Source organism: Salvia splendens, chromosome 10 (assembly GCF_004379255.2).
Source record: "Salvia splendens isolate huo1 chromosome 10, SspV2, whole genome shotgun sequence".
Lineage (NCBI taxonomy): Eukaryota > Viridiplantae > Streptophyta > Magnoliopsida > Lamiales > Lamiaceae > Salvia > Salvia splendens.
The window spans coordinates 4,981,668-5,004,516 of record NC_056041.1 but is presented as its reverse complement, the minus strand read 5'-3'; the positions used below and the strand labels follow the sequence as shown (position 1 = coordinate 5,004,516).

Below are 22,849 nucleotides of genomic sequence, written 5' to 3'. Positions count from 1 at the left end.
AAAAAACGTTACAATTATTCGAAAAGTTGTTCGTTATTTTCTCGCTTTTGTCATTACTACCATACATTTAATCGACAGATTTGAGTTTAAAATATAAATTGTAGCGATATTTTTTAATTATATTTGTATAGGTACTTTTAATATTGTGGACGTTCTTAATTATTTTTTTAAAACAAATACTACTATGACATGACGATATTTGAGTGCAATGATATATTACTTGTGGGTTCTATTTTTTCAAATTTACAAATTGTTTGTATTAAGAAGATAATATTTTAAAGATTTTATTTGCTATTAATTTGTTTTAATTTAGAATTTAGTGTTATAACAGTAATAGTAGAACATTTAACACTACTATTTATACTATTTTTTAAATAAGAGGATACGATTTTTTTTTAAATTTTTTTAGGGTTTAGGACTATGTATACAATTACAACCCAAAAATAGATAGCACCTTACAATAGCAAGCACAAACCCACTTTGTATATTAATATGAAAAGTAGAAACCAACAAAAAAACAAAAAGAAATACTATTACTGATTGAAAAATTTGCCTCCGATTTATGTACTCCATAAGATAGATAAATATGAGTGGGGCATTTTACAGAGTTAAGATTAAGGAAAAAAGCAGTAAACAAATCCACCATCAGAAAACAAACACAAATAAAATCACACACTTGGAGATAGATATCATGGGAAGAATTCTTGCAAAGCAGAAATTAGGAACAAATATGAACGAATTGTATACGCAGTTATGGTATAATCACTTTCAAGAAAATCAAGCCTATATCATGGAGTATATCTTGTACGGTTATACCGAATGACCATGATTGAATAAGCCTGCAAATGTTTTACCAGTTCTTGTCAGCACCTTCATCAAAATCACCTGATCCATCCACTCGAAAATCAAGTTGCTTTTGATGCTTTAGTCTTCGACGCTCATCAAATTTCTCCCATCCTTCAAACTGCAAAACACGACAATATGCATGAAGACCGGTAAACACATCGACCAATTTGTTACAGCATTGATTTCAATAGCTTCTACTTGTAATAAAAGTTGAAAACTTAAGACCAGGATGACTTGTTTGTTCTCTGGCAAATAAAAAGATACTAGTATTTTTGAAGTTTTTCAACACTCTTTTTTGCCTAGCCCTTAGTTACAATATTTCTGAATACAGCCCAGCCCTCCACCAAACTTGAAATGGGGGGAGGCTTCAATTACCATTAACATAAACCCTAAGTGCATGTGTGCAAAGTTAAATCCTAGAGTTGAAAATCCACAAAGAAATGCTCTAAACAGTTCGTGAATGCTAACCCAAGGAGGATATATCTAGCAATCACATAGAAGCTGGATCCTAATAAACAACATGTTTAGGCAATAACAGTCTTACTCACAAGGTGCGTCCGTATAATTTGTTATCTAAAGTCGAAGTCCTGTTTACGTATGTTGGACAAGGCTATAAGATGCATGCAAGTAATTAAGGTATATGTGTGGAGTGATTTATCTGAAAGAATGTTATGTACCTGGCGCAGAAGATCTATCGTTATTTCTGTTCCATGGAGATCCAGTGTGGAAAGCTCTATGCACAAGCGAAATAATGTTTTGGGAAGGGTTGTCAGCCCATTATTACTGAGACATAGTGCCTGCATAGGTTTTAAACGAATAACTATCGGATCATAAAGGAGAATTATCTGCTTTAAGGCTTAGGAAGCTTGTTCCCACACCCATTCAAAGGAGAACAAATGCTATGGTATATCACCAGAGGAAGAAGGATTAACCTTTAAACTTTTTAAATTGCCAAATGTCTCTGGCAACTCACTCAGCAAATTACATGATAAATCAATCTGCACAAACATAAACCGAGTAAATAGGGGTTGATGATGAGGTTCGGAACAGAAAATGATCCATGCTGACAGTTAGAATTCTACTCAAAACAACTTACAAAGTAGTTTTATTACTACAAAAACCATAAAAAGGTAAGTAGAATAGGAAAGGAGGAAAGAACGGATCGTACATCAACAAGAGAAACGCAATCCCCGATACTCATAGGAATAGTTTTTAACCTGCAATAAGCAGAAGTATCACCTTGAAAGTCGGACTAAGTGACAGTTTACTAAGGGACAAAAAAGGATGGATAGAAGCTGCAATACACCTAGGCTAGCAGATTTCAATAACTGGCACTCACCGAACAGAACATAATTATATTTGAGAAGAAAAATATTGCTGGAAGGCTATTATACAATGGTTTATTGGCCAGTTTACCTGTTGTTCTTGAGTTTTAACACCTCAAGACTTGTCAGAAGACCTAATTCAGTTGGGATACACACCAACTTGTTGTTAGTGATATCAAGATGCTTCAGGGTTGTCAAAGCACCAAGTGCTGAAGGAATAGATGTCAAACTGCCAGGAACAAGAGATAGAAAGGCTTTATAACAATGGATCAGATTTGCCTAAGATGTTATTAAAAATTATAGCGGTTGTGAATTTGTTAGACAAAAAATTATAGAACAGAAACGAGAAATAGACAAAATACTTCTTACTAGTTTATAGGAACACAATAATTAGTATAAATACAATGCAACCAAAATGCAATAGTGCTATGAGGCATGAGCATAAGGCTCTAGATATTTTGACTGATTTAAGAAAGGCCAATCTGCTATATTTTCCTCCAGAAACTGAGCAAGCCAGTAAAATGCTATCAACCATTAGCATTGGAACAAGAAAATGATGTAGATCTGTACAGAGAATGGCTTGAAAACACCCTAGATTACATTTTGAATGCGTGTTGAAACACTCCAAAACATGATGTAGCTATTCTTAGTATGTTTTATGATGATAATACCATCCTCATGTTCAATCAGGCAAGAAAAACTAGGATCATTGCAGTGGTAATTAGATAACCCAAAATCTCTGTGATAACCAAACAATTTAAGAGAAGTGCAATAGATTCAACAGCAAGAATGGCTGCAAAAACCTGCATAACTTACAGTGATGCAATCTTACAAGAAACTTTCCAATATTCCTCCACAGATTGAGTTGATTCCATTTAGTACACTACGGTTGCAATCACTTTGAGTAATGGGAATCATAGGATAGATTGATATATAAATGATCAGGTACTTGAAGGATAAGATGGTCAAACAAGTCCAAATTTAATCAATCCATCAAAGTAAATGGTAGATTAGCTTGGAATATTTTTATCTATCCGTCCTATTCCACAAAGTAAATTTTCCACTTACTATCATGAAATCTAACAAGCAACCTTCAAAGAATACTTTCAGCTTGGGTTAATGGAGTTCAGTTTAGTAGAGCCTGTAAAACTCTACAAGTAGCTCTTTGAGAACTTAAACCCTGTTTCATTTTACTCTACTGCTGTTGACCTACCAGAGATAGAGGTAAAGTGACAAACACATGAATCAACAAGGCAAGGATAGAGAAGTAAAATTAAGAAGAAACAGATAACATGGGAACTGCAATAACCTGGAAGCTAGACAGAGTGCAAGGACACATGTATATAACTTGTTAACTATTTACTTCAAGAAACTTAGATGTTTTAGTAAGTTACTTTCTATATGTAGTCAATTCAATTAGTTACAATACATGTAATGTAATAATCAAGTATACATATGAAGAGACTAATCCAATGAAACTACTGGAGTATGAATGGACATACTTATTTTGGTTGAGTGATAGAAAAATGAGATGCTTCAAAGATGCTAATTCATCCCAGGCAATGGAAGTATCCGACAAAAGATTGCTATCAAGAAGCAGCTTCTACACAAGAAGAAACATTACAGAGAATAAGATATCATTATAAATAAGCTTTACTAATTTAAGAATATTTTGAAGCTAAACATTGAGTTATGTAGACCTTCATCTTGCTTAAGCCACCAATTTCAGCAGGCACCTCATGTAAAGAGTTGTGGCTTACATCAAGCACTCGAGCTGAAGATCCACACGTCCAAGCGTCCTTAGGTATAGTCTAGCATATACAAGAAGTATAAACATTCTCAAGGGTACACCAGAATGTTTTAATAGAGTCATTCCAACTTCAGATATACAGATATTATCCATACCCAAATATCAACAATGTCTACCCAAATGAAAATCAGAAATCTAAAAAGCATATACTACAATTTTATCAAGAGTTGTCATTTAAGTTAAAGCTTGAATTTCTTATGGCTGATCACATGAAAAACGGATATCTGCTACTTCATGTAAATGTGGAGAAGGGTAGAGGTTACCAATATTTTATTAGATCAAAGTTGGATGCTTACAACACTTTGGACAAGCCTTCAAGATATTCACCACGCAGCGATACTTTAAACTACTTGATAAATTACACTAATATATCATGCCAATTACCCATATAGGATCTATTTTGTAATTCTAGGTTCATTAATACCAAATGCAACATACAATAGGTACTCAAACTTTAATTAGGTTCTGTATATCATCTCAGTATATGCCATGCGTCTAATTTTCATGTCTGCATTTAAACTTCTAATGCAAGGGGCTCAAAGTATTATTTAATGCTCATTCATCACAGATCATTAACAAAACATATGCAACACTGAGCAGCACTTCTTGCAATATCTTTCGTCCTTACCCTTCACACGAATACACTTTTTTATAGTTGACCTCGTTTTCCAGGTAATCTAAAGTCCTAGGCCTCAAGACCAACTGTACTTAGCAGTTAGCACCTTATGTAATCCTGCTATCGCAGAATTGAAAAAAGGCAAAATGCATCCTTAAGTCCTTGTACTTTGATTGTTTATTTCAATAGGTCCTTGTACAATTTTTTCGTTTTAGTAAGTCCTTGTACTTTTATATTCGATATATTCAAATCCTTATTTGACGGAACCGTTAACTTTTCCGTTATAAAATAACACATCATATATTAATTATTTGAATATATTCCACCTAATATCCTAGTTGAAAAATATGAACACAACATAAATATAAAAAAAAGATAAAAATAAAAAAAAACTAAAGAATACCAAATCGTTAAAAGAAATTTGTTGTTTGATTATTTGAAGTTCGAATAATCAAACAACAAATCGTTAATTCATATTTGGAACTTCAAATAATCAAACATTAAATTTCTTTTAAAGATTTGGAATTCTTTATTTATTTTTTTTGTTTTTGTTTTTATCTTTTTTTTTATATTTATGTTATGTTCATATTTTCCAACTAGGATATTAGGTGGAATATATTTAAATAATTAACATGTGATGTATTATTTTATGACGGAAAAGTTAACGATTCCGTCAAACAAGGATTGAAATATATCGAATATAAAAGTACAAGGACTTACTAAAAAAGGACCTATTGAAATAATCAATCAAAGTACAAGGACCTAAGGATGTGTTTTGCCTTGAAAAAAAGAGCGACTACTATGCACTTGACTACGAACCAGAACTTGAACACTTTGAAGTCACAAGACTCACAACACAGGACAAACTCATCTTTTACCAATTACCATACTAGCATTACAGCTGATCAACCACTCTTGTATAAAGAATTATGTGGTCGAAACTATTCTGCACTAGATTAATCTTTACCAATCAATGGAAACCAACAGCCAAATAAACTTGAATGTCGAGGTGATATACAAGTCAAAAGCTGACGACAAAGACACTATCCACAAGACATGAACCAGTAGCTTACTACTGGATAGCAGCCACACAAGTCTACCACCTAGAGTCCTTTCAACAGTTTGTTGTGCCCTTTCTATTATTATATAGAGACACAAAGGGGCCACATGTCTTTGTTGTAGTAATATGAGTGTTTTTTATCCTATTGGTTATTACATACCTAACCAGTTATCTACTTATCTATGTTCGTATACCACAAGACAATATGCAGGTTGTCCTATTACTCTGGCTATTAGTCCTTCACCACATGGATTGCCTAAGGCGAATTAAGGTACTGGATTTACAAGCTAGGGGAAAATCATTGAACCACAGATGCTGAAAATCTTTTTAAAATACTATGTCCTAGAGGATGTAATTCAGCTCAAATGGTACTACCCAGCAATCTCAACCAGATACCATTATTTAATATTTCAGCCTTATAAATTGGTTGCTCGGCTCAAAAATGTTAAAAACTGATGTAACGTTCTCCTATATCTATGTTCTTCAGAACATAGGAATGACTATCTGTCATTATGCAAGGATATATGCAAATATGTATGTGATATATGACGTTGGTGACGGTTCCCAAGTTAAACAAATAAATGTGAAGAACAACATCAATTCATCATCATATCTTAGACAAAACATAAAATACAAAAACATAAAATTAAAGATTGCTAAAATGTCATGTCCAATTTAAGTTTCCGTATACCGTGAGACCACAATCCGACAATGCTAGGACCCCAGAGAGTTTCCACCGTTCAAGTCGGCTCTTTGTGACAGTTTCTTCATTGGTTTTCCTCTTTTCTGTTGCAAAGCCCCCCGCCGCTCTTGCAGTGGGCAATTCTTTTTTAATCGGACCACCCTGTTTAAAGATATGCTAATCAGCACTCTTGAAGTACAAGATAACACTCTTTTCATTCTCCCGAAATAGCTTTAGTTGAACAACTATATCAGCTAGCTATGAACCATTCGTATATGTTAACTTGTATGAACGAAAGAACAAAACACATTGGCTTGAGACAGCTGCAGCACTCTGTTCTTAAAGAGAATACATTTATCCAAATATAATTGTACTGAAAAAGAAGAAGATGATGGCTTACCCCTTGATGTAAACCTTGTGACGCTATAAGCATAATTTTTGACCTATCACTGATATCCGCCGAGGCCAATGACGAATCTTCCGATAAAACTTTCCCTGAAAAAAATCGAAATTCAGGACCCCTAATCGAAGTAAAAAAATGTAAAACTGTAAAATACCTTTGCAGATTAGCTTCTGGCCTCGAGGCAGGACATCGGTGAGCGTTTGAAGGAGAAGTTTAAGGTCTTTGACGGTGGCGTCCGCCGCAATTTCAACCGGTATGGATCGGCCGCCGAACTTCACACTCAACCTTACTTTGCTTGTTTCCGCAGCCGTCGCCGCTTCGGAATCCATCTCGGCCGAGCTCGATCAATTGTTTTGAAGCAACTATTGATTTCCCAACACTAACAATTCAACAATCACACTCTTTTGGTTGATCGAGAGTATTAATCCAAATCAATTTTTTAAAGCCGGAGCTTTGCTGAGCTCTATTTTTGGTGGATTATAAATAGCAAATTGATAGATATTGAGTCCAAATATAAAATTATCTCGTTTTGAATCATTTTTATTGTTATTTTATACACCAGTTAATTCAGCCATTGAAATAAAGCAGAAAACTGATTATGGTAGGAATCAAGCAAAACAAAATCAGCTAATTGGGACCAATCAACTGTGTGGGGCAGAATCCCACCATAAACAGATTCAAGAATTGTACTACTTTGTGCAAAGGTTTAGTCTTTCTTGTCACTAATTTATGCTTTAGAAAGGAGCATCGATTGTAAAACAAAAATTTTAAGTTGGGATTTTTTTTACATTTTTTCAAGTTTTGGTTGTACATTTTTTCAAATTGGATTATTTGAATTTGATCGATTGTGATTCGGAATGGGAAGAATGGGTTGCGGTGATCTGTGTCTATGAAGTTTTCTTTTTTCTTATTATGGTATGTGCGATCAAAAATTACCTTATATTTTGAGACTGATTAATGCAGAATCTAAACTTTTGACCCTAAGGAAAAAATTTAACTGACCCATGGTTGCTTTGCTTGAAGGGTAAGGATCAATTGACACTATATAGTTTGCTTCATATTTTGCCAATTTTGAGTAAATTAGTAAAATATAAATTCATTATACGAATACTCCATAACACTGAAAATTTTCCTAATTGTATTTTAATTTATTCCCAGTGTCTAAATTGAGTAGGGCATTCATTTGAAAAAAAAAACTTTAATTTTTAATGAATTTTGTGTTTAAAATTTTCAATGTGTATTTTTTTTATCTGTGCATCATGTATAAAATTGAGCTTCAATATGTATTTCCAAATTTATGATTAAATAGCATTATTTTTATAGAAAAATAGTAACGGAAATGTTTATTACCGAGAGTGACAAATACTCAACTTTGACATCCTCTTGTGGGAGAACAGTTAATGCACAAAAAATGAATTAAATGAAGTATGCTTCACAAGTGTTGAAAATAATACTTAGAAAACTAGGTTTCAAGTACTAATGAGGAATGAAGATAATGTTGAATCTAGAAAAATGGAATTTATTGAAGTCAGAAACTAAAGAAGAGTATGATTTACCTCGAAAAGTAGAAGCATTATGAGAGCGTTAGTTGACATTAGATGGCATTGAAGAACGAAAGTCTGAATGGTTGGACTGTCTTTATTGAGTCACACACTAGCGATCATTGTTTGTCTTGAAAAGTATAATACGAGGGCTCTAGATGAAAATAGAGGCATCGAAGAATGAAAATCTGAATGGCTAGACTAACTTTATCGAGAAATCATTATCTGACTTGAAAAGTAAAAGCAGTACGAGAGTATTGGCAATAGATAGCATTAAAGAACGAAAGTCCGAATAATTGGACTAATTGATTAGGCGAAAGACAAATCTAAAGGGCTAGAGCGGAGCGGCCGACTCATAGAACTCCAAAAGTCATATGGACTGGTGACCCGATATGAGTACTATATATAGTGCTTCTACACCCATTAAACTACCGTTAAGTCCTTAACCAATCCCAAAAAATTCTCTCTGTATTCCCAAGTTTCCTACCAAGTAAAACCCTTTTCTTAGAAATTGTGAATAAATCGCCAAGAAAAACCACCCGCCAAACCTAAATCCCCATTTTCCACTCCCAAAAACATCGATTGCCGAGAAATCTGTATTGCTAAACCACACCAATTAACAATCAATTTTCTGGTCTCACCAGCAATCTAATCGTCGATTGATTGACTTTGAAGTAAATCCATGTTGCTTGGACGAACCAAATCAAGGGTTCGGTTCCACGACGCGCCGCCCAAATTCGCCTGCTCCTCCTTCAAAGACATCCACATTCTCCTCTCCGACGACGACGATACCCTCGCTACCCCTAGAAGGCTCTCCATCTGCCACCGCACCCGCAGCAGCGTCAAGTCCCTCATCCGCAGCCTCTCTCACCTCCCATCATTCCTCGAGAACGCCGCCGCGGCTGCGGTCGCGGCGGAGGAGGAGGAAGAGCTCCGCCCCGAAATCCGAATCCCCGGCGCGGAGGCGACGATAGTGATCTACTTCACGAGTCTGCGTGTGGTTCGATCCACATTCGAGGACTGCAAGGCCGTCCGAACGATCCTGCGCGCATTCCGCGTCCCGATCGACGAGCGCGATCTGTCGATGGACGGCCGCTTCACGGAGGAGCTTCTGGAAATCTTAGGCATCACGGAGAAGTCGAAGCTGATGCTGCCGAGGGTCTTCATCGGCGGCAGATACATCGGCGGGGCCGAGGAGGTCCGCTGCCTCCACGAGACCGGCGAGCTGAAGAAGTACATGGAGAGGCTGCCGCGCGCCGCTCTCGGCACGTGCGACACGTGCGGCGGATACGGATTCATCCTCTGCATAGACTGCGACGGCAGTCGGAAATGCTACAACGAGAAAGCCGGCTTCAGGTGTTGTACATTGTGCAATGAGAATGGCCTCATTAGGTGCCCTTCTTGTTCCTCTGCGCCCCTCTGAAATGCTTTTTGCTGATATGTTTGTTTGGATTTTTAGTCTTAGTTTTCTATATATAAATCCTTGATCAATATGTGAAACATTAAGCACTCGAGCTTTAGCTTTTAATAGGTTAGTGCTTTTATGTGAGCTGGGGCTTGAGTGACTTTTGCTGTAGCTGATTTTGGGTTGATTTTAGTGTAGTTTTCTTTGACAAAAGGAGGAAAGAGTATTTTATTGCTTCCTTTGACACCATCCTGTTCCCATTGTGGATGAATGTTGCGAAAATGGTCTTTTTTTGTGGTCAAGAATTTGATAACTAAACCATTAGATAGTTTGTTCCTGTGTTTTCGTGTTTGCGTTTTCATTTGTTATGACCGTATACTTTATCAATCCACTTGGTTTGTTACTATTTGTTAATGTGCAATCTTGATTGCAAAGGAATGTGATCCATGGTGGTTGTAGTTGATAAGAAAAAGGTTGTGGGATTTCTTTATGTAATTAGATATTTCATGGACTGCGACGTTATACCTTGCTGCGTTTGAAGCCGTAGATCTATTGAGGAACAGTTAGTTTACAGCACCTTCTTATGTCCCAGAGTTGGAAAGTATAGGAAGGATAATTATCAGTTGAGAAAGCAACTCACTCTTACAAATGCAGTGAGTGTTACTCCATATCAGAACAGGATGTCTTAATTCAGAACCATAAGAGTTGCAAATGGAAGTTTCAATCAGTGTTTATTGCATTGCTAAATAGGCAGTTGCCCCTAGTATAATTTGGTTGGATTTATACTCTCTTCTATTGGATACATTACCTTAATCTTTACTGTGATTTCCATGATGAATTCAGTCCTTCATTTTCCCAGAAATGTGCATAGATACACTGTTGTTCTGAGATAAAGTGTAGTGGGTGAATTAAAAGAATGATGCATAATTTGTGAGTGGTTCCCAGGCCATTATTGATGTTTCCACTTTGAAGAATTTGGAGGAAAAGTGGAGAGTGAGCATGTGTTACTACTCTGCTTCTGACAATAGGTTATCTTGTTTTGGAATATTAGATTTGGATCTATCAATTAGGGTTGGGCCCCAATTCATATAACAAACTGATCTTTGAGCACCAAGGCGAAGTAACCCTAACCCACTTACTCTCTCTACACTCTAAAAAGACCACCTCCATCTATGATCCTAATTCAGCCTAACAATTTTTTTAATAAAATATTCATTTTTTTCTCATTCACATACACAATCCACCAGTTACCCTCCAAATATAACCTAATTCAATACTTTTTTTTTCCGCATACTCATAATAAACATAATATTTGTAACTAATCCAAACAAATTGCGGTGTAATTTTCTTTTTAGTTGTAAGAATTGGCATAGATTTGGAAAAATTTTAGTGTTCTTAGAGTATCCTGAATTTGAGAAAAATTGAGCACTCTGATAAGGTGCAAAATTTTGAGAGCTTGGATAATTTTGGGAATTTGATAAGTTTAGAATTAAGATCAATAGTTTGGATGAATTGGATCCATATATTCTGGTTAGGGCTCAGGGGTGGAGAATCGTGTACTCGCACGCGAAACCCGAAAGCTCACTTGATACATGACCTGATTCTTTTTTGGTACCCAAATACCCGATGTTATCCGAGCCCGATGTTGATAATTGGGCAGTAATTCAATTAAAATGTTTAATCCAAGAATCACGACTTGATTAGAACTAAGAGCATCCACAATCGTGCTCTTGCCAGCAAGCACGGTTGTGGGCCCGGCACCATTATTCCTGCCTGCTCTCTGGCAAGAGCACAACACCCACAGCTGTGCTCTTCCTCAAGGACGAGCACAATTCAATTTAAAATTCAATTAAACAAAAACATTTCCATAATATTAAAATTCATTAAAAAATCACAATAAATATTACAAATTACAAATAAAATAAAAAAGACAAAATTAAAATCCTAAAAATTAAAAATTACATAATTAAACTCCTAAAAATTAAAAATTACATAATTAAAAGCTAAAAATACCCCCGTGGACGACTACTCATCCGGCGGCACTACCCCCAATTGTCTTTGGAGGCCTAATATCATAGCCTCGTGCGATCGAAGTTGCGAGGAGGGTCATAGTGGACTAGGAAACGGTGGTGAACCGAACCATTCGGGGTTCCAACCGGAGCCCGGGGGTTATCGCCGTGGCCGGACATTGTTATAGTTTAGGAGTGGAAGAAAGATTGAGAATGGATATGGGAGAATGAAGATGAGAATGGATATGGGAGAATGAAGATGAGAATTGTGTAGTTTGGTGTGAATTTTTGGATGTGAAAGTGGGGGTATTTATAGATGAAAATGTGTATTTTTGAGGGAAAAAAATAAATAAAAAATTTAAAAGTGGTAAAAAACGGTAATAAACGGATATATTTTTTTTGGGAAGTGAAATTTTTTTTAATCGGTTTTTTTAATTAAAAACCGCTTTTTAATAAAAATAAATAAAATTCAAAGGCAACGGCTATGCCGTTGCCCAATCGCGTGCCGCCACGTCGCCTGCTCGCTGGCACGGACGTGCTCTTCGCAGCGAGCAGCGCCGTGCCAGCGGCACGGACGGACGAACGCTGTCCGTCCACCGCTGCGCATGCTCTAACTAGGTTTCGAATGGATATGATATTGTTATAAGGGACGAACTTAAATGATTTTTAGGTGTGAAGTATTGATAATGTTACTCCTTGGAAAGAGATGAATTTATCATTCTAGGTCCATAAGAGAATTTGTGGGACTGTAAGGTTCATTATTCAGTTTAACATAAGATAAAGATTTAGTAAAAACATATGTAAACAATTAACTTAATTACAAAAATATCTTGAATAGGAGTAAGGCTATGTTTGGTTGACAGGATTTTATCTGGGAAAGTAATTTGATTCCTTAAATTTTAAATTCCTATGTTTGTTTTGGTTTTTAATTAAACTGAGAAAGTAATCAGAATTCCAAGAACAAGGAAAGTTAGTACTCCCTCCGTCCCGGACTACTTGCACTTATTTCCTTTTTGGGCGTCCCAAGTTATTTGCACTCTTTCCATTTTTAGTAAAAATTTTCACCTACAGCCGTAATATTTGACTTTGCTATACACTCATTCCTTAATCTCCGTGCCGAAAAGGAAACGTGCGAGTAGTGCGGGACGGAGGGAGTACAACTTTCCAGGGTTCTGAATTCTAACTTTTCTTAGGTATTCTTTTTCCCGGTTTTAGGATTCTTACATATTTAGTGCAATATAAGTATATTATTATTATTAATTACAATGTATTAAAATGATATAAAATTATAAATCATACTTAATTTCGATATAAAAAATAACTATATTTAAAATTATCCTAATTATAACTATATTATTATAATATTTATATGTATTTGTAATTATCATAATATTAATTAATAATTTATTAAATAATTAAAATATAACTATATAATATAAATTATGTAATAATAATTCATAATTATTATTTTATAAATTAATAATTAATCAATGAAGTCGTAGTGAAATTTCAAATTATAAAATGTATTCAATTATATTATCCGTAAATATTATAATTATAATTATAATTATAATTATAATAATCATATTTATTATTATAATCATTTATGATTATAATACTCCATGTAACTATAATTACAACTATATTATTATATATTATGATGGATAATCCATATTTAAACTAATAATAAATATAATTATTATCATTTGTAATTAATAATTTATTAAAATTTTATATTATTATTCATTTTTATAAATAAAAATAGTAATAAGTACGAGTATATTTTTAGTTTGTTGTTTAAATCAATAGTATAAAATTTAAAATCTTGTCATTTCCCAAACATAGGAAAGTAAAGTTATTAAGAATCATATTCCTATGATTCATTTTCTCATGAATCATTTTCCTTGTCAACTTTACTTTCCCGTCAACCAAACATGGCATAAGAGTATTAATTAGGTATGTGATTATGTCTAATACTAGATTGGGTTATCTAACCCCGTAAAATTGGGTATGGGTAAACCGGTATTAATTAGGTAAGTGAGTATGCCTGATACTCGATTGGGTTATCTGACTCCGTAAAATTGGGAATGGTAAACCGGATACCCTATATATGTTTTCTCATCCATAGTTTGATGAAATCAATTTTGTGAAAATAAGAATGCAAAATAATATTGAGATATTAATTAGAAGCGGTATGTATACATGAAAAGCTTCGCCCTGCCATAAATGAGATATTCTTTTGCGTGCAAGATTTCAGAAAAATTATATTTAATGGGTTAAGTAGAGAAAAAATAAAGTATGAAAAAAATACTGAAAAGTAAAGAGAATATATTAAGAGAGAATAAAAGAAAGAAAGTAAATGTATTGAGTTTTGCTAAAGAAAGAAATGTCTTGCTTATAATGGGACAATAAAAAAACATCATTTATACTGGGACGGAGGGAGCGGTAACATATCAATATCAAATTCAATAAATTAAAAAATAAAGAACTTCAAAGGCGAAAACAGTTAAATGAACAAGCAAGTTTCACTTTATTTGCTACATAGGCATCCGTCTCTATGTAAAGTAATTTGAGTATAAAAAAATGGAGTTGTAGCATCGATAAACAATTTATAGACTATTGTTAGTAACTTAGAAATGACACATCGTTACCTAAATTACGTGACTTTCAAAACAGGCAATCACAACATCGTTTTACAGTTTTACTGATGAGACAATCTAATTATTTCTCACTGAAAATTTTGATATTGTAAAATGTGGTATTGTAATGAAATATACTGTATTAACTTAAAAATGTCACAAATTTATCCCGCGTGACAGTGATGAACCAGATTATAATATGTTCTGTTACAGTGACTGCCAGCTGCATATTCGAATCTAAGACAAAAAATAGTTGGCATTTTCTCTATTTGCAAATTAATTTTGAAAACCATTTGATTATATTGATTACCAGGTTGAAGCGTTACAACAGAAAATTTTGTCTTTCACATGCTAACATTTTCAAATCTATTTAATCCGTAAAATTACTTATTTTTCATAGAATTTACTAAATAATCTTTTATGGTCATAATCTACCACAAAATATAGTACTACTAGTCCAATACAGATGCTGAATTTGTAAGCAACATAATATTCAACCAGCAGATAATAAAAGACTACTCATGTGACGAAACAACTTTTTATCACCATTAATTCTTTGGATCATGGGATTTTAAAAAATGATATATTTAAAGAGTAAAGTGAAGAGAGAATATATTAGGCAAGAGAATAAAATAAGAGAAAAATTATTGTTTTTTTTTGTTGAAAAGGAAATAACTCATTTCAAGTGAGACATCCCAAAAAAATGTGAATCACTTATAGTAGGATGGAGGGAGCATATTTTTTATAATACAGCATAACAAAACAGTATAAAATATATTTTTTCAATAGATAAAATCTAAATGTAATTTAGGCCAAAAGTTTGGAGCACATTTTCAATCGAAAAATCAAATCTTGGGTTCTAACACGGGCTATACAATAAATGGATAGGTTTTAGTGCGAGTTCGTTATAACAGTAGTTACATTTATCGTATATTTCATGCGAGAATCCGATAACTTAATTCAATTTTTCAGACACCAAATTTACTGTCATATATGTCCAAACGAAGCTTTTTGCTGTCCGGGTATAATAATAAAATAATCTTTAAATTTCCGATCATAAAATTGTGCAAAACTCATTGTAATTATTTTATCATGATCTTTATTTTGATCAATACTAAAATAATTATACCAGTCTCTCCTGGTGTAAAGACTAAAGAGTGAATAGTGATTGCAAGTGGATCCCACCAATAAATATCTCACTCATTGCTCCATTCTTAAAAGCAGAAAAAACAAATCTCTTCTGGTGATATTTTGCAGAAAAAAACAGCTCTCTCCTGGTCAAATATTTGACACCAATATATAGAGACTTTGCAAATAAGAATTACTCCTATTTTATTTGTAACCGTTGTGATTGGATTCTCTTTTTATTTCTTTACTTTATAATTAATTGTTTAATTAAAAGTTTTATTGAGATGTATAAATCTAAGTTGCGATGTTGATAATATAAGGATTATCACAACCCGGTAATATAATTCTAATTAGTTCCTAGTTAAGAATTAAGTAAATAATTTGAAAAGGAGTTGTTTTTGACATTTCATTCTACCTTTTTGACTTTGTCTTTTAGTTGGGGAAGGATCAGAATTTTAGGAAAATAGGTTCATTGCTTGATTGTTTTTGAGTTGACTATTTTAATATTGGCCGTTACCGTTACCTATTTCAATATGAAACTTTTTCAAAATTTGATCCAAATAGAAAAAAAGATTGTTTTTTCAGAAATGATTAGTGGTGGTAGATGAGTTGACTGTGAATGTCCAATTTAATAATTATAGAGGAAGTATATTATGAATTAAACTATATTTCATCAAAGTTTACTGATAAGAGTTTGCAAGGATATGATTAACCAGCCAATTGCCATTATGGCAACTTCCTCAAATAGTTGTAGGATCCATGGCATCCCATTCACAAATTAATTGTAATCACCATGAATTTGAGAAATATTCTCAACTCACATGTTTCGCACATGAAATATTAAATTCCCTAACTGAAAAAAAATAATATTTTAGAAGGCCAACGACGACCACAACAACAACAACGATGAATACTCAAATTCATAGATTAGCTAGATGGAGGTCGAGCTCCTCCTCATCCGTGAGGTTGAGATACTTATCGACTTCTTCTTCTTCTCCTTCATCGCCATCGCAAGTGGACTTCATCACTGAATCTTGGCGGGGCTCTGCTCCGCCAGTATTCAGTTCTTGGGAGATGAATTGGTTCATCTCCAGTTGCATCAGGCGCTCCTGGTAAAACTGGATGCTGTAGGGCTTCGGCTTCAGTTCATTTGAGCCCAAATCATGTTGCGAACTAGATGCTTGTTGATCACCATTGGCTCTAGCTAGGGCTTCTTTCATCTCTCTTATCTCCCTCCGTTTCTCCTCCAGCCTCTCTGCACATACAAATTTTTGGCTTTTCTTAATTTCTATGTAATCAATATTTTTTCCCTCCATCCGCGAAGTAATGATTCGATTGCATTGCATTTCGCACATGTTTCGATAAATTATTTGATTGCGTTGTGAGTCGCAAGAATTAAGTGGTTGTGCAACAAATTTACTTAAAACCGAATACGACAATAGCCACGTACGGACCAAAATAGCAAAATGTGTCGTTACTGTGCGGACAAAGGGAATACTAATCGAATTTTCACCTTCGGCCATCTTTGATTCTGCAGCACGAATTTCAAGGATTGTTCTTAGCGAATCATTTTCGAGCCGCAGGCTTCTCTTCTTCTCGTGGTAGCCTTGGATTCGTGGACTTAGAGACGCAACCACCTCCTAAAAAAATAAAAACACTAATCTGAATTCATACGTTTTTATTGATGGATTGTAAAATTGATTTTCTATGAATAAATAACAACACATGCAAATTAAATTAACCTCCAATTCTTTAACTCTCCTTTCCAAATCAGTTATGAACTGAGATCTCTTCAATCTCGATCTCTGCGCAGATAGCCTGTTTGATATGGTCCTATATATATATATATTTAAATTCACAGAAATAAATTAATATGCATGATATATATATATATATATACACGTTTCCAAGAAATTAAATTTAATTACCTTCTAAGCAGTTTGACGTCCATATTCACGTCTATTTTCCGGCCATGGACGAGCTCGAATGCGATTGCCATATCGAGATCCATACTCACTTTCGATTTCTCCGGCGGAGACGACAGCGAAGAAGACGCCCTTGGCTGACGTGGAGGCAAAGGCAAAGGGCTAATCATCTTCCTCATCATCTCCTTCTTCCAATATTCCCTCATTTTTCCCACATCACCGCTCGATCCTCCAACGTTGCTAGGCTGGATCCTCGAGCTGCCGGAATTCGGATCAAATGAGGCTGCCATTTCCTGATGCTTGATTGCCTAAAAAAATAGAAAATTAATTTCAGAAAAAATAGAATTTTGGAATTAAACCCTAAAAAAAGAAGATGATGAGATTAGAGAAACCTTGAGTTTGATTTAAGGGGAGTGTGTGTGTGGAAATGGGGAGCGGTGAGGAGTGCATATATATATATACACAAATACAATCGCCATAACTCAACACTGGTGGCGGCTGAGTGGAGTTTGTCGTGACGCAAATGATTCGACCCTCCAAAAATTTCAATGTTTTTTTTTCTGTGGAAAGAGATATCTATGCAGGGGATAAATTAGGTGGAATTTTGGAGTGTATTACCTATATTTGGTTTAATGTGATCCAGGCCTAATCAAAATTTGATTACTGATTATACTCATTTCAAGAAAACAAAATTTGACATGCTTGTTTCATCTGAGTTGTTTTGATTTTAAACTAATACTACTACAGAATTAGTTATTTTTTGTCAGTTTTAAACTAGCACATTGAAAATTAATCCCTAATTTACAACTTGGATCAAAGATTGAGATTTCGGTGCAAAGCTACTTGTGAATACACATAAACACTATCTAAAAGATCATGAGACATTTCGCATTGAGATTTAAGAAGGTATTTCACATTTTTTTTTAAATCTAATTATAATCAAAAGTCAACTTACACAAATTTCCAAAAATCTTGTTTTTAGTATAACTTCATAACATTAAATATGAAGTTAAATAGGAATAAAGTCCAGAGTCTTTGTCCTAGCGGCAAAGAGCTTAGACATTATTGCATGAGGTGCCGAGTTCTCTTGACATTAGTTGTAATTTCCTCCTATCTATAGTATAGGAGTATATTTGTAATTTCAAAAAAAAGTTAAATAGGAATAAAGAGAAAGAGAAATGAATTAGTCATCACTAGCTAGAAAATACCAAATTTATGCTAATTAAATAATACTCCCTTCATTCGTTTATAGAAGTCTTATTTTACTTTCAATACTATAATAAGTTGTTTTGTCACATGATTAGTCCCTATTTATTTATAGTAAGTTTATCTCTATAATGATAGTATGAGTCACATTTTCCAATAACAATACTTGAATTATTTATTTTTGTTATTTTCTTTTACTTGTCAATTTTGCATAATACGTGTATCATCTACGGTCAACATTATTTTTCATGAACAAAAATAGTATATAAAAACGAGACTTACATTCGACTATTAACTTTTTCAATTCACAAAGTCTAAAAATTTAGTGTTGGAAAAACTAAAACTTCTATTCATAGAGGAAATATTATACGTAGTACTTAAAAATTATAATCATCAATCAAAATTATTACTACAATACAAATTTAAAAATTGTTCCACATACTGAGAAAATGAAAGGACGACATAGCTAAAAATCCAAATCCAAAGTCGAAAACACAACTGCAGAACTTAATTCAACAACAAAAAAAAAAGAAATGCAAAGATTGAGTTTTGGAAAAATAAAATAGTAGAGAGAATGAATGAATTAATTAGGGTTGAAAGTTGAGAAATGAAAGTTGAGGTTGAGGTTGTCGGTAGAATTGCCAAGTCTGAAGATCCTTCAGCTGACCTTTGAGCCTCCCCAGTTCAGCCTTGTTCTTCTCCGCCACCACTGCAGTTTAATTAATACTAGTATTAATTCAAAACTAATTAATTAAATCCAAAATTCAAACGCAAATAAATGTGAGTATGTTAATTACTTTGAGCAACGTTTGCTTCTTGGAGACGAATCTGCACAAGCCGCTCAAGGGCTTCATTTTGCTGCTGCAGCACTCTCCGATTCTCTTTCACACTCTCCACTCTTAGCCTCACCATCGTTATTGTATTCTGCAACAAAAAATAATTAGCTCTACTATTTTTATTCACGTTTCACACCATGATTTCTTTTGAAAATAAATCAGAAAAGCCCTTATTTAAATTAATAGAGAATGCAATAATCATAGGATTAATGACAATTTCTAGATTCTCAAATTTAGCTAATTAAGTAATACTAGTACTTAAAAAAATTATACTTACAACATGAAATTACTACTCTACTTTGTCGCCATTATTTCTTTTGAAATCAAAACACAAATAAAACGCAACTTATATAATGTAAATCTAACAAATCACCAAAAATCTTATTTTTATTAAATCTTCTTTCTTTATATAAGCAAACAGAAATGAATTACCTATAGAATTCAAACTATAATGGAAGACAAATTAAATGTAGATTCTCAATTTTAATTAATTAAAATATTGATATTTCTCAAAAAGATTATAATTCCAGCATGATATTACTACTCAACTTCTACGGCATGGTTCTTTTTGAAATTAAAAGACATTTAAACTAATTTATAAAACAAAGAGTAATAAAAAGGATAGATAAAAGAATTAACAATAGAATTAATCAAAGCTTCATGAGACAGGTTCCAAATTCTCAAATTTAACTAACTAAATAAAAATATATTTTTTAAAATATAGTAATTATTCACGTTTTAATCAATTGGAAAAATTAATAAAATTAATTAAATTATTAATTACCTCAAGCTCTGTGACCTTGCTTTCCATGTCATGAATCTGCTGAGCTTTCCTCACTCTGGATCTCTGCGCAGATAGCCTGTTCGATACGGTCCTAAAATATATGCAAAATAAGCATTAATATTAATATGCAAACTAATCACAACTTCATGCCACAAATTAAACAGATTTTGATTTTTTTAAAATATGTTACAAAACGCTCTAGCCAAAAATATGGTGAGCAACTATAATAATAATAATAATAAAAGTAAATATGAATATAAATACTAACAAAAGACAATGTGTACAAAGAAGCAGTAGTAATAGTATACCTTCGGAGCTTCTTGGTATCCATTTTGGGGTCGAGTTTGCGGCCGTGTTTGAGCTCGTACGCAATTGCCTTGTCAAGGTTGATAGTCGCCTTTCGGGTTTGAGTTTCTGCTGCTGGAGCCATGAAAATCGGCAACGGCAATACCACCTTCATCTTCAGATCAAACAATACATCATTATTGATTGTTTAAAAAAAAATTGAAAGAAAAAATATGTCACCTTCATCTTCATATCTTGCTCCTTCTCATTTTGTACAAACTTGTTGCTTGATTGCGGCTGCATTTGCAAATGTTATGCTGCATGCAACAAATCTATTACTATTAGACTCCTCAGTTGATGAAAAAACAAGCAATTAAACCCTAAATAATTAACAAAAACTAATGTGTATATATACATATAAGTGAGGGGAAGTGAACAAACCTTTGAAGCTAATGGTGTGAGTGGACGATACCAAGATAGTATCTGTTTATACACACACAAATATCATTGTGTGTTGTGAGAGGGGTCAAGATTCAAATATAAAGACACATGCTAATGGCATATTTGTAATTTTGTATAACTATAAATATACATATGAGGCATGAGAAGATGTCAAGAAATTGATTCAAATCCATACTTTAATGGCATGTATATTTGTATAGAATAACAAACATACCTTTAGATTTTAGAATATGGGTTTGGATTTGAGTCTCGGTCTTTCTTCAGACGAGACATTCTATATAGCTTGCTTGGCCTTCGAAAAAATAGATTATTGTCATAATATATGCCAGCGAATGTTGTTATGTTATGATAATTGAAATATGGTTACTAGTGAAGCCCAAATTAGAAAAAAAATTATTGAAATTAATATCTTTAATCGCCAGCTTGCTAATTGTTGATATAAAATGGCATTAAATGACTAAAGTCACATTTGTTATATGAGTCGGCTCCTATAAAAATAATAATCTATAATTATAATAATAATTGAAAATGAAATTATAGTACAATCAAAATTGAAAATAAGGAGAAGAAAAAGAGAAAAAGAAAAAGATCATTCAAAAGCAAACGGAAAACGAAACCAAAATGTAAAATAAATAATCATAATAAACAATTGAATATATCATTACCAATATGCTAATCTATTTCAAAATCAACATCAAAGTTGAAATGATAGTCTTAATAACGAGATAAGAACAGAAAACGGAACATTAATTTTCTTCAAACAAAATGATCGATCTCATCCAAACCTTCCTACAAAATGAAAAATATTAGTACTAACTGTACATATAATTTGACAAAATTTATTTAAGTCTCTATTATCCGTTAAATTAATAAGGAAAATAAGGCTTAACTACATGCAAGTTCTATCATGAGTACAACAAGGTTTTATTTTTTTTAAAGTAACGACTTTTAGTAATTAATCGAATAGCCACTTATTTTTATGGGTTTTTTATTCAAGTTTATAGTTAAAGTTAACTTTCATATTTAAATAAAATATGCCAATCAATATACAAATAATAAGTTCATAAATTCATCTTCATCCAATTAAATGCGTGTTTGATTTTATCAAGCTGTAGAGAGATAATATAATTTGGTATATACTTTATCACTAGTTGAAATTGGGATGACATTTATCTTGTTTGTTTTATAAAAGGTGGTAAAATATAAAAGTATAACATACCTACATACAAATCAACTATGATGAAGACTCCTGTAATACGTAATAGAGAGAATTATGTTTAATTGGAATAAATAAATATTATTTAAAATGATTAATTACCAGTAATTTGGTGCGCTGCAGAGCATATGTGAGAGTAGCTCATTAATTATACTTAATTTGCCTAAGAATAAATTTTGTGGCTTGAATTTTATACAGTATGCTAATAAATATACGTCAAAACAAAGTAGGTATAAAGTTGGAAATGGGGCTTATTATTTTTTTACAAAAGTATATCTATTTGTAAAAATTCATTTCAAAGACAAAGTAAGTTAATTAGTTGTGGAATATACAATTTGAATTTCACTTCCTCCATAAAAGAGGCAACTTGAATTCATTATAATTGGAAAAATCCTCATTTCATATTAAAAAATTCTTTAAAAATAGCTGATATAAATGATGTTTTTATTAATAACAATTGAGACTTTTGTTAGCACAAAAATGTCTTAATAATTCTAAGTGTAGTTGGTTGTTACTTGTTAGTTGTTACAAAATGTGGGGGGAAAAAATAATACCTATGATCGCTGGTTCATTCATTAGTTACCTTCTGCAATTTATCAAGATAATTCATATAGATTGTGGTGGTGTATCTATGATTATAATGTTAAGGCCCAATTGATGATTAATAATTG

General features: G+C 33.1%; 2 protein-coding genes across 2 annotated transcripts; one reads left to right on the top strand and one right to left on the bottom strand.

Moving 5' to 3' along the window:
• Nucleotides 1-663: 663 nt before the first annotated feature.
• Nucleotides 664-7,434, bottom strand: LOC121753180 (LRR repeats and ubiquitin-like domain-containing protein At2g30105). Its single transcript, XM_042148382.1, has 10 exons — nt 6,897-7,434; nt 6,740-6,834; nt 6,349-6,501; nt 3,872-3,982; nt 3,674-3,774; nt 2,263-2,400; nt 2,015-2,063; nt 1,779-1,844; nt 1,524-1,643; nt 664-964 (listed from the first exon to the last, which is right to left on the bottom strand). The coding sequence occupies exons 1-10, from the start codon at nt 7,069-7,071 to the stop codon at nt 851-853; spliced, it is 1,122 nt and encodes a 373-aa protein (XP_042004316.1). The 5' UTR covers nt 7,072-7,434; the 3' UTR covers nt 664-850.
• Nucleotides 7,435-8,356: 922 nt separating this feature from the next.
• On the top strand, nt 8,357-10,025 carry LOC121750487 (uncharacterized protein At5g39865-like). Its single transcript, XM_042145024.1, has one exon. It carries the CDS (start codon nt 8,966-8,968, stop codon nt 9,704-9,706), a length of 741 nt encoding a protein of 246 aa, XP_042000958.1. The 5' UTR covers nt 8,357-8,965; the 3' UTR covers nt 9,707-10,025.
• Nucleotides 10,026-22,849: the final 12,824 nt, after the last annotated feature.